Source organism: Zosterops lateralis (genome assembly GCF_965231275.1).
Source record: "Zosterops lateralis genome assembly, chromosome: 1".
Classification (NCBI taxonomy): Eukaryota; Metazoa; Chordata; class Aves; order Passeriformes; family Zosteropidae; genus Zosterops; species Zosterops lateralis.
Window position 1 is genome coordinate 70638123 of NC_139762.1, and position 13551 is coordinate 70651673.

The 13551-nt window shown below is 36.9% G+C and overlaps 1 protein-coding gene across 4 annotated transcripts in view; it reads right to left on the minus strand.

The window, feature by feature from the left end:
* The window catches only part of RELCH (RAB11 binding and LisH domain, coiled-coil and HEAT repeat containing), a 75453-nt gene that overhangs the window by 15503 nt on the left and 46399 nt on the right, over positions 1–13551 (minus strand). For all 4 annotated transcript variants that reach the window (XM_083866800.1, XM_083866797.1, XM_083866798.1 and 1 more), the window contains 10 exons: positions 10363–10434; positions 9430–9570; positions 8765–8929; positions 7877–8024; positions 5831–5987; positions 5162–5285; positions 4398–4446; positions 3930–4009; positions 3042–3148; positions 2320–2419 (listed from right to left, as the gene is read on the minus strand). In XM_083866800.1, coding sequence (XP_083722926.1) covers positions 2320–2419; positions 3042–3148; positions 3930–4009; positions 4398–4446; positions 5162–5285; positions 5831–5987; positions 7877–8024; positions 8765–8929; positions 9430–9570; positions 10363–10434 — 1143 coding nt within the window. The remainder of the gene's footprint in view (positions 1–2319; positions 2420–3041; positions 3149–3929; positions 4010–4397; positions 4447–5161; positions 5286–5830; positions 5988–7876; positions 8025–8764; positions 8930–9429; positions 9571–10362; positions 10435–13551) is intronic.

Consider the following 13551-nt stretch of genomic DNA (forward strand, 5'->3'; position numbering starts at 1 on the left):
GTTCATGGGCTACTCTTTAAACAGCTGTTAAGGACATAGCTCACAGTTTGCTTATGATGGTTTAACTCTCATACATAGCTTTACTGATTTTCACATTTACTAAAATAGAGAATGGTTATCATTTTCAATCTTGGACAAACAGAGACTTGAGTTTTCTTTACTGACCTTCATTTAGAGAAAAGCCTAGCAGTTATACAGTGCTTTGAAAAAAAACCCAAACACTTGGGATTTGTATAATTAGCAAATAATTTAGAATGATCTCAGCTTCATTCCTGTCTGGTCTGCCACATTTCTAAGTATGGTAAAGCATGGTGAACAGATACATTCCATCATGCATAAAATAAAACATGCTTTATAATACAAGTGTCATTCTGAAGATGTGTCTCTAGCTCTGAACCCAAACAAACCAGCAAAGCTTATGTATAACTTAACCACGTGCTTCACGTTCAAATCAGAGCAATCAAATCTGTTTGCAACAACAATCAAATGGGAAGCTGCTGACTAAAAACATTAACACAGAAGCAACAGAACAGCTGGATAGGCAAACCCATGTAGCAGCACGTAAGGTTAGAGTGAGACAGACAATGTAATTGTTATCTTTCTTTGATTCCTCTAAATCATTACTTACACATACTACAGCTTAAAAATGGCAGCGCAAAGCTTCCCTGCCCCAAAGGAGCAAGGGAGTGGAAAGGCCCCACATCACTTGTGTGTCCTTCCAACCTTAACAGACTGTAAAGGTTTGGTAAAGCAGTCGGGCCTGCAGTTTTTGTGCTGCTCAGAATCTTCTCATAGCTGTCCTGCAGGTCACATACTCTTTATCCTATTATCTAATCACTGGGCTTTGCCATTCAGCAGCCTCTGAGGTTACAGAAATTCCTTGAGTGATGGACTCTTCCAATAGTGAAACCAACCTCTTTGCACAGGTGACTTCCCAACTTTACATAATACCATGTAAAAATATGTATGCCGTGACTAGCCGTGACTAGCCAGGAAATAGCAATATGCTACTATTTTCAAGTAAGAAAAGCATTTAAAAGAAAGCTGCCTAGGCTTTGGTAAAATGTGAAATATGCTAAGAAACAAGATACAAAATAGCATGCATGGACTGCCTAGAAATAATCAACATGCAGCTGAATTTGAAAAGAAGCTGCAACCAAGACAACAGCCTGTTGTAACTGAGGTCTTGCACATGTTTGGCTAATGTTTATTAGGGGGAAAAAAAGCTTATTATTACAACGGGATATAAAAAATGCTTTTGTGAGAGGGAAAATACACAAATACATTTTAAGGGTGTCCAAAAATTGCCATTTTTTTAAAAGGAGAGGCCAAAAAAACCAAACAAAAAACCAACCAAAAAACAAAACAAAACAAAACCAAACCAAAAAAAAAGGACATTGTTGGATGTTTTCAACTGTAGTCTCAGGATGGAGCTTGTTGTGGCTGTTTGCTGCTCTGACTTGCAGAGTATCACTAAAGAAAGCTGATGGATATGTTAAGTGCTCTTTTTTTTGAGTCAGACTTAAGAGTTGTTTTTGCAAATGGATACGAGATGTTGGATTCTGCCAGAGGTCCCCTCCAAAGCTATCAAAACGAGACAAATATGGAAGAAATACACCAAAAAAAAAAGAGAAGGAAAAAGTAATGGTGAATAAAAATATGTTTCTAATACTCAAAAGACAAAAAGCTCTCTTTGTTGAGCCAACAGAGTATGTCCCAGAGTTTTTGCATATGCCTTTTAAAATGAACATTTGATGAAACAAAGGCATGATGTGAAAATAAAAGAAAACTTACTAGGTATATGCTTTAGTCTTTATTCTGACCAAAATGTATAGAGGGCAAGAGAAAAATGAAGCCGTCATAATGAGGCAAGTAAAGTAACTGTAAATTCTTTTAAAATTCTTTTAATTTTTACAAAAAAATACAAAATTGGTTACATTTGTGTGTTCACCATCGTATCTGGTACAAAGAAAACTAGTTTGAATTACAATGCAAGTGCATTGTATGATCATACACAAGACCTACTGAAAATGGTAAGTTGTATATTAGACTACTGATGATGTGCTGAATAGCAAAAACACAAGTTAAAACTTAGAGATGCTTATGTTTAACTACAGACCTATAGAAAGATGTGCTGTTGAACAGAGAACAGATACAGAAACAACTGAGCAACAACCTCCTGCTCCATCACACAGTACACAGCTTATTTAAGTTTTTTCTAATTATTAAGAATGTAGCAACATTGTCTGATTGATCCCTGTTTTTTTTAAAAAACCTTCTAGTTTTAAAAAAGTGAAAAACAGTTTGTATAACACTTACCTCAAACATTCTAGCAGCTGTACATCGAACAAGAGCAGAAGTATGGACAACTCCATACCACAAAACAGTTAACAGTAGCTCATGATAAGCTGGGTTTGCACTAGAAGAAAACAGTTGGGCAACTGATCAAAAAAAAAAAAAAAAAAATACTCCCAAGCCCTGGATATGCACTTTACCTAAAAAATGCAGTCTTAAGAATTCCTTATCAAAAATTCCAAAACTCCAGCATTCATCCTTTCTGAAGGATACAAAATATTTACCTCATTCTGAAAGACTTGCAACATGTTGCAGTCTAGAAAATATGTTCCTTTTTAAAGTTAATTAAAAGAACCCCAAGATCAACTTTAAGAGCCTAATTTTCAATGAATTATTATATTGAATGCAAATACATGTTTAGAACAAATTACAATAGTATGGTAAATACAAAATCAATTTCCATTGTATTCTCAATGAGTTATTTTTGTGGAAATTTTATGTTTGGATTTTGGTGTTCCTCTTTTACATTTCAGAGGTTTTTTTTTTTTTTTTTTTTTTTTTTTTTTTTTTTTTTTTTTGCTACATTTTTAACCCAGAAATTACATTTACATGAGGGGAAAAAAAGCAAGTATAGCCTTTATTCACCCAAAGCATTACAGTTGTTTAAAATTACAAATAAATTAACAGCTTTTAATAGAAGTTTCTAATGTATTTAGATGGAGTCAACCCCAAGGTATATTCTTTACCCTAGTTCCACAAAGGAAGCTTTCAGGCTATCAAGAGGAGCATGGGACAGGGAAAGCATGGTCATTACATCTTCTAGGAATCCAACCAACAGCTTGCGGTCTTCTTCCTGAAAGAAGGCAAGAAGGGAGTACAGTGATGAATGTGCTGGAAGGATTGCTGAGGTTGTGATGGCAACCTATGGCTGCAGAGGAGACAAACTATGAAAAAGAACAAACAGGATTAAGCATTTAACAATTTTCTCAGGAACTTCAAAAATGTAGTTAAAGAACAAGAGCCTTTTGAAGCAAACACATGAAGAGATTGTGTTTCATCAACTAAGCACATACTCAGGGGCTTAAATTCCTTTAATAAAGAAACTTCTAAGAACAGTACTTAAGCACATTTATGACTCCTGAAAGTTTCTAAGTCATAATCCACTAGAAATTTGTAAGATTATGAAGAATTTCTTTTTTTCCCTGCAAGGTATGTATATACTAGAACTTGACTACTCATTGCTGGAGGATTAGGTAATATTTATAGTGTGTTTGTTTTAGTTCTAGGTAACATTAAAACTTTAAGACTCCAACTAGGCCTCAAATGCCAATTTACCTGTTTCAGTAACTTTTGCACCATGAGGCTTGCAAAGTTCATAGTTAAATGGCCAAGAAACCGTTTCAGAAATAACATTAATAGATTTTGATAGAGGGACATGGTAACAGATGACCTAAATGTGCATCACCACTTGACTAGAAAACTTTGCTTGTAAATGTATTTACAGCTGCCCCTTCATCTACTTATCTTCAATGCACAAGAACAGTAGGTTTTCAATGAATACAGTAACATTTAGGTTTTTAAATGGTTTTGCACACTATCACACATTTAACAAAGAAACAGAAACCCAAACCTACCTGAATATAACATGTAAGGACCCCTGTTGCATAGATGGGAACTGTGGCTTTTGTTAGCACTCCATTACCTGCTGTGGAATCTAATGAAACACAGGGAAGAATTGAGTTTTTATACATACATATGAGTATAGAACATATATATAGTTGTCTTACATATGTGTATTTAAGTACTACAGATTTAAACCCCTTTTTATATACACATGAAGAATTTGTATGCATATATATATGGATATACACAAATGTGCTTAAATAATACTCAAGGGGTATTTGGATTTGAGACTTTTTTTTAACCTTACACACAATCTACGACTTCAGAGTGCTCCATTCAGATTAAGACTAGATTTTTCAACATTTCACAAAGATAATAAATTTGAGAACTGCACCTTGAATATGTTATTTGAACAAGAGATTGAAAATTTTTTTCCTGTTGCAGTTAAGATCAATTTATTTCAGTAAAAAGCTACTTACCTATGTTTTCCTCAGACAGTCTTAAGATTTCCTGGAACTGTGGTTTTACCTATGTAAAGGATGATGAATCCCATGTAAGAAAAGCTAGTTACTAGTGTCAATTAGCTTAGAAAAATAAGAAGAATGGCAAAACAAAGAAAAAAAAATCCTTCAAAACAAAACCACAACAATCCCCTCTAAATGGAGGTAGTACATACTGCTAACAGAATTTTATCTTTAGGCAATCCTCTCATGTTTGACAATTTCCCTTGAAGTACTTTTAAACTATATTCAGAAGTTATTTTATTGAGAAAAATTATGTAACTCCTTGATAAAAATGTTCAGATACCACCTGCAGAAAATATTTCAGGCTGCAAAGGCATCAACTTTAAATTTTTTCATCAAGTAAAGCTGGAGTACTTGTGTACACACAAAGAGTGAACAGTATGCTGCTCTGAAGAAAGAAAGTTGTTAAATAATCAGAATTAAGACGATCTCTCCTACTCTCTTTGTCATTCACAAAGGAAATACAAAGAATATAGTTTAAAAAAAAAAGATGTCCCTGGTTGGGCAAGATAAGAAGGCCATTCCAAAACAGCCAAAACCAGAAAAGGACACAAATAAGGCTCTATAAATAGCAGCTTTAAATGTACTTATGGAAAAGCATCAGTGTGACATAAAAATATAAATGGTCCCAAAGTGTGGGTGTTCCGACATATCATAAATATAGAGAATGTATGTTATCAAGGTACACTTTATGTAGACTATTTAAGGTAATATCTTACCTTAGTGTTTGTAAAAATTTTCCCAAATGTCCTACAAAGTCTCCAGAAAAATTTAGAGAACTCATGGACACAGGCAGTTGATGCTACATTGATCTTGCCAACTATTTCTATGAGCTGTGGTAGCCTAAAAATCAAGACACAAAAGGATATTAAACATCGCTCTAATTTTTTGCTTTTGTCCATTTAGAGTTGTATAGATTTACTGCTCATATTAATAAATATATGCATACACAGAGCACTACGGGTTCTAATAAAATTAACAACATGTTCTTTAAAATCCCTGACCCGTGAAGAAAGCAAGGGTTTAAGTGCCAGAAAAGTCTGACCCATATTTTCAAACACCTGTTGCTATCACAAGATAGAATATAACAATCTTAACTTCACAAGAGAATTAACTATACCAATGCAAAAATAAAAGAAACAAGTTTCAGAGCAAATAGTTACCTATGTGTTCTGCTAGACTTGATATTTTCTGAATAAAATCAAAGGCAATTCAGCATGAAAATTAAAACGCCTAAAATAAATTAGAAGTTTTTCTCTTTAGTAATTCTCAAATGCAATCATTCATAGCATTCTTATATTCAGTAATTGTTAAACATGACAGTGCTTAAGAACCATTAACTTTGACACATTTTTAAATGAGGTATCCTAAGACACAAATGAACTCACAGCTGATTGACTACCCATAGCAGAGTCTCCCAGCCTGTGGTGCCCTCATGCTCCAGCTGATGGTCGTACAGCTGCAACAACACCGCCAGCTGTTCGCGGCTTCCAATGATGATGGCGACATCCTGAAGAGGTGACACGGGCCGGGGAAACCTCGTGACTGCAGGGAACAGCAACCATCAATGAAAGAAGATGGAAATACCATGGAGCTGATGTCAGAAACAACAACTAAGAAATTGCGGAACCCATTAAGTGCCTTCTCTATAAGGTTATCAATTTGCTTTTTAAAAATCAGTGAGTTAAAATAATCTCTGAAGAGATTATGTAACCCTCAGTTAAAAAGAGAAAACACAGGGAGATTTTTATTGCCAACACAGATTGACCAAGGTCAAACCCTGCCTGACCAACCCAGTGGCCCTCTATGATGGAGTGACAACATCTGTAAACAGGGAAGAGCTACAGATGTCACATATCTGGACTGCTGTAAGGCCTCTGACAGTCTCCCAAAACATCCTCTCTAAACTGGAGAAACATGAATTTGATGGATCAGCTATTCCATGAATGAGAAACTGACTAGATGCTCACATCTGGAGGATAGTGGTCAATGCCTTAATGTTCAGATGAGCATCAGTGACAAGTTGTGCCTCTCAGGGGTCCATACTGGGACCAGTGGTGTTCACTACCTTCACTAATGACACAGACAAAGGACTGAGGGCACCTCTGGCAAGTTTGCAGGTGACACCAAGCTGGTGGTGCAGTGACACACCTAAGGGATAGGATGCCAAGACTGAGGGAGGGACCTGGACGAGCTTGAGAAATGGGCCCATGGGAACCTCATGAAGCTCCACAAGGCCAAGTGCAAGGTGCTGCACCTGGGTCAGGGCAATGCCCTGTACAAATACAGGCTGGGGGATATGAAGGGATTGAGAACAGACTTGGGGGTGCTGGTGAGTGATAAAACTGGATGTGACCCAGCAGTATTTGCTCTTGGACCAGAAAACCAATACTATCCTGGGCTGCATCCATAACAGCATGGCCAGCAGGGGGAGGAAGATAATTCTACCCCTCTGCTTCTCTCTCCTGAGACCCTGCCTGGAGTGCTGCATCCATTCCTTCCTAGCACAGGAAAGACATGGACCTGTTGGAGCAAGTCCAAGGAGGGCTACAAAAATGTGAACAAAAACACAGAGCACCTTTCCTATGCAGAAAGGCTGAAAGAGATGTACTTGTTCAGCCTGGAGAAGACTGAAAACCTGAAATTTTTGAATTCCTTATTTAAGTAGTAACCACACAGTGAAGAAGTGCTCATCTTCAAATTACTCAAGTCAGCTAAATGAGCCTTACCATGGCATCTTTAACATTTTCAATAGAGTATCAGACAGTTATGTACCACTAGCTACTTTCCATATTTCCTTTGTTACATTTTCTTTGCATCTTCACACACAGCACTCTTATCAGCATTTGGCAGGTGTTACCAGTAACATCTTATAAAGTATTTGCAACAGTAGAAAACACTCCACAGGTTAGGATTGCTGATCTAAGGACAACTTCACCATGAGGCCATTCAGTCACAGAATGGTTTGGGTGGGAAGGCACCTTAGTTCCAACCCTACTACCATGGGCAAGGACGTCTTCCACTAGACCAGATTGCTCAAAGCTCCACCCAACATGGCCTTGAACACTGCCAGGAATGGGATGGTCTTCTAGGATATTACACAGATAAATAACAGATGGTGATGCTGCTGCATTATGCTGTGTTTTTGCCACTCCATAAATTTGTAAGAATTAACTGAAACTGAGGCTAACCTTCCTGAGCTATTATTGGCTATTAGTGGAAATCAGTTCTTTAGAAACCTTTAGGAAGTACAATTAAAAATGGCTTTGCTTTCTACAAGCTTCTTGTAAGAAGTAGAGAATAATAGATGATTTTTTTTTGTGACGATCAGGTATCTCAAGCATAGCAAGAGGTGAAAAAAGGAAGCATTACTTAAGAATTTGCTAAGGCAGACTGATACGAAAAAATCCACAGATCAGAAATTAATCATTTACCTTCTATTTGTGGTACTTCTCCCTGAAGCTTAGCCTTGCTTGTAAAAGGTGCATTCTGTAGCACCAGTGCAAACAGCGAAGGAATCAACGACTGCAGGGCAGACAGATACATGTGGAGCTTATGCTCATCCAAGCCATGCTCTCCTTCCTGAAACAAACAGGACATTAACTTGGAGGTTTTCAGTTGGATGATCTGTTCCTTTGGCATTTATTCCCTGGCAAGGCATCAACACATCTGTGATGAACTTCTACCCAGACTCACTAATTATAAAGCAATTTAGCCTAGTCAAACATATTTCATCACTCTTAAGTCACCTCTACTCAAAAGATTCAGGCAATACAGCCTTTGGCATTTAGCAGTTCATGCTGATGAACAAACTGATATTTTCAAAGAACATTTTTCAGCACATTTTGGGAATGTGGATCCTTTGCCTCAGAGACCAAGGCATCTAAACTGAATAAACAAGTCACCTGTACTCTGAAAGCAAGCATCTTCTTTTAGTGTTAGATAAATATGAGGCACACAATTTTTCCAGAACTTCTGAGATATCTATCAAATGAAATGTGCAAACTGGATCATAACTGGAAATGACCTAACTTAACCATTCAAATCTACTTTACTTGCTTATTTAATAAAACCTGCAGTTTACTAAAATCTACACAATTTAAACATGGGGCAAATGCTATCAGGTTATAAAACAAAACAGTATTAAGGAAGAGTATACAAAACAGTATTAAGGAAGAGTATACAAAACAGTATTAAGGAAGATTATGTTTAGTTTGGGGGAGGTTTGTTTTTATTTCGTGTTTTTTTTTTTTTCCTTCTTCCAAAGTACAAGTAAAGAATACAAAGAAAATTCTCCAATGTAGAAACAGCTGAGCACATACCCTGAGCAATTTTTCAATTTTATTAAGCAGTGTGGGTATAAGATGGAACTGTAAATTTCCCAGTTCTGTTGTCCAGGCAGCATAAGCAGGTAAAAATACCTGATGTGTTGCACTAACCACACGTTCTGAAGGGTCTCCTAAAGCTGAAAGCAGCAGTTCAAAACCCTGGAAAAAGACAGTAAAGAATGCAATTATTTCCCCAAAATTGATATACACATTTTACCACTACTTTCAAAAACTCAGAGAGAAAAATTCTTTATTTTCACTTATCTGAAACATTATTGGGCAGCATTAAGCTAAACTACAAGTAGGTTTTGTTGCAACAAACAAATCTCTGTTAGTAAGTGATGATATCAAACTGGCTAATAATATCAGGTGGGCAGTGAAGTGGTAAGTTTCTTAAAGGCAAATTATCAACTATTAGAGTAACTTCTGTTTAAGGCTTACACCTGAAATTCTAATGCTACTTGTAGTTTTTCTCTTTTGTCTTGGCGATACAGTAAAATCAACATTCATATAAATAATCAATTTTTAAAAGAATCTGTAAAGAATTAATAAAAATAGAAGAATTTAAACAACCCCCTATTATTAAAAAAACCCCTTCATTATTCATGAAATATCTATATAAAACATTTTATACATATAGAACCCAAACCAAATTATACCTGTTGATATTTATCTGGATCATCAATATAGCCCATAATGATGCCAAGGCTTTTGATCACAGCTTCTCGTACCAGATCTGCCTTATCTTCCATTAGCATTTGTTGCAGCATGGAAAGTACTAATGAACTACGAATTTCTTTCTGTTTGTAAATGAGAAACATATTTGTTAAATCCAATGAAGTAAGAAATGTGCTTTTGTATCAACCACTATAAAAAGTTTCCACTTCTATTAGTGCTCACAAACAAAATCCGTTCCTCCAACCATAAATTCCCTTATGAATATTACATGTTTAATTTTCACAACAGAAGATGAATGAATATAAAATGTCAGTAGCTTCATTAGAGAGACTTTTGTTATATTAAGCACAGAACTAAGGTCCTTTCATTTGAATGGAACTAAAAATAACTAACAGCAGTAAAACTACTGTGGGCCTAGACTTAAAACTAAGTAATCACTGCATTGCTAAATTGGGTTTTAATTTAGGTTCCCTCCCCCCACCCTTTCCCTGAAGCTTCAAATTCTAGTTTACCACTGACATAATTTTGCTGCTTCTTTTAACTGGCAGCACTCTTGATGTAACATTCCAGTGTCTGAAGAATGCTACAGTTAGGTGCCAATTCTTTTTTTGTAGATTGTTTCCTTAATTGGTCCTAATTATCTTTTCTTTACCTCATTTTTACTGAAATGAGTATTCATATTGGTTTTGGAAACACGTTATAGATAGATTAACCTGTATTTCTTCCTAACAAACCATCTCCTTCTTAAAGGGACTTAGTGAATCTCATGTGTGATATAAAGTAGAAGACAACGTCACTGTCCATGCATAACATACACACTTGGTAATGTTTAAAATCATAAAAGATGCTTACATTATGCATCAGATTTTTACCTTGCTTTCCCTAGCAGGTATTTGGAGTCTGCTAATACTTACTGGAAGGTAAGGTGCTAGAGCTCCACAGGATTCTGCTACCAGTAGCCGTCGCTCTGGGTATTTGTGGTTGATCTGGTAAAGACAAACAGATGGACTATTTGGTTTGCAGTAACCAGCATTCAAAATGTGGTTAGAATGAACTGCACCTCTTCAGTGAACACTGACTGAACTCATAGAAGTTGTACCTGGGTACTAACTTGCACTGAGGCAAAAAGGTGAGACAGTTGTCCTAAAAGACAGAGCTTATAGTAGGGAAAGAGTCAGAAAAGCACATATGTATATGAGAAGCACGTACATATATGCAATAAAAAGGAAAGCAGCATATGGCCTTCTGTACTCTAAAGAATCTGCATAAATCCTGAACGGGCATCACATAAAATATTTTGTTGTATGAAGACTTTCAGGAGCACTGTTCCTCCAAGAGCTACACAAGTGCCCTCTAGTGCTCTGAGCCAAGCAGTGTAACAGAGTTGCCCAGGTCTTGCTGAGCAATCAGAGTCCAAAGGAGACACCCGTAGAAGCCTAAATGCATTTGCATGCTATTAAAGTTCTGCTCTCAAGTCCAGCATAAATATGTCAGACCTCTAAAAACAATTCACATTACCAAGACCTCCTTGATTCTGTGATATTTCCCCTTTCTACTCAAAAGCTGCTTGAAAATTCTGCCTTACAAATTTAGTATTCAATACTGACACTTCAGAATCAAGTTTGCATTCTGGCGAAGCCAGATTTAGCAGCCTGTGTAATGGTTGTACAATGAAACAATGAAGTGTTCCAATATACTTTGTGAATAAAAAGTCCATGGTAAAATGCTGAGAGTAAAATGTGAATTTTTTGATGCTGTCAGATAAAATAGGCTATGTAGCATTTGGTGCTACTGTTTCTCTCTTGCTATGAAGTGTATAGCCTTGGTGCAGGCAGCCATCTCACCATGAAAAAAGACCAAAGTACTACTGCCTTCTTTGTCTCTATCTTGAAAGACTTGCCTTCAGTAGCCTGAGGTCCCTAAAATCCATGCCAAATTCTGGCATAAGGAGGACCTTTGGCAGAAAACTAGCAGGAAACATTTGAAGAAACATTCTAAGAAACTGGACATACACTAGTCTGTGGGTCTTGATGGGGATGTACCCATGAGTACTCAAGGATCTGGCCGATGTCATTCCAAGAACACTCTTGACAACTAACAAAATATTGTGGTAACAGGGCAAGTTCTTGAGGACTGGAAAAAAGCAAATGTCACTGTGACCCTCAGGAAGGGCAAGACAGAGAACCCATTAAAACACCGGCCAGTCTGCCTCACACCAGCTCCTGGGAAGGTGTTGGAGAATCAGCCTTACAAAACATTTCCAAGGAAATCTGAAGGACAAGAAGATGGCTGGAAATAGCCAGCATGTACTTACATTGAAAAAAGTGACACAACCAACCTGACAACTTCCTGAGATGAATGGCTCAGCACACACAACAATGATGCCTAACTCTGACTGCTCTGGTATGAAATTACTGAGAACTCTCTCAAGAATCAAATGTGGAAAAGATGATTTTAAAGAGACTTAAATGAATAAATTGTAAGCCTCAGGACTAAACTGAAGTCTCAAGCATGGGAGAATGTTCTTTGAGTGTGTCTATCACTATTTTGCATCCATTAATCAGTAGAGCACCTGTAATAATCTTTGGAAGTATGGAGATTTCAGAGATGAAAAATACTACAACCAAGTAATTATGAACTGCTTTAAAACCTACTAGGCTGTGAAGGTGGTGAGGCACTGGAACAAGCAGCCCAGAGAAGCTGTGGATGTCCCATCCCAGGAAGTGTTCAAGGCCAGGTTGGATGGGGCTTGGAGCTAGATGGTCTTTAGGTCCCTTCCAACTCTAACTTTTTTATTATACTGTAAAATCCTTGACTTATGTGCCATCTTTTCAAATGCAAATTTCCCACTGACAACAGAGACGCACATCATCTTCTGGAGCTCTGCCTACCTGAGGGAAACAGCAATGACTAACTTCAGCTGGTTTAGGTGGTCTGGCATGGCAATAAAAGTATCACCCCTGATATTGCAAAGAGATACTGGAGGAAAAAAGATTCAAATTTCTGTCCCATCTGTGTTCAGGGAAGATGAGTAGCCCTTGGAAACTAAATCTAACTAAAATTTTTATTATAATTTATTTTCCTTTTGTCTTTAGTAAGCAACATTCCCAATTGTGGAAGCCAATAACTGGTCATTAGTTTTGAGTGACCTTCGTAGCATTCACCAACTAAACTGAGCCAGTTACCAAATTTTACTTGCAAAAGAGCAGGTAGAGAGTTTACAAAGACTAGCCTGACAACTCTGAGCTCCACAAGGTACCAATTGAAAGGATTAATTTCCTGAAGGACCAGTCCTTTGCATTGGTAAATAGATTTTGGTTGGAGACAAAGAGCATGAATCCTTTTCATGACTTAGACATCTACTGCAAAAAGTAGAAAATTATGTCTATACTAGAGTTCCTTCTACAAACTCAAGACTTGTGACAATAAGATTCAGCTGGTATTTTGCTGGAGAAAATAATGACCTGGTTCCAGTACTGCAAACAAAGTCTGGCAAACTGCATTAAGTAAGTGCACTATGACATATGACTTGGCAGTCTGATATGCTGTACTTGTAAAATTGGACTAATTTCTCTTTTGCATCAGCAATTAGCAAGAAGTGGATGAGGAAAAAAAAGTGCTCTTAACTGAGGTGAGGTAGTTTTTTTCAAGCACAGTTTAAATTTCATGAGGACTAAGAAAACAAAATGTTGCTTACAAAATTAGGCAAAAATATGGAATTCTTTGTATGGCTCCTTTCAAACTACTACTGTCATGAGACCTTCACTTAATCAACAGATACATCAGTCATTCACAACAAGCACAAACGCTGCATATAATTCCTACTTCTACTGCCAGAAAGCATTAAGGCTATTAAAGCTTAGACTTTATTGTGAAACACAGATTGCTGTGTTATGCAAGGAACAGTAGAAAACTACCAGACCAGAAAGACTCTGCCATCAAAGCACTCATTCTCACTCCGTCATGGCTCAGTTATTCATTGTCTTTTCAGGCAATGATGAACTAACTCCCTTTCCTTCAGAGTGTGGTAGGAAAACGCAACACATTTTCACCTGAACTCATGTTGTTCTGCTTCTATGCCTCAGAAGAAACAGTAAAAATAT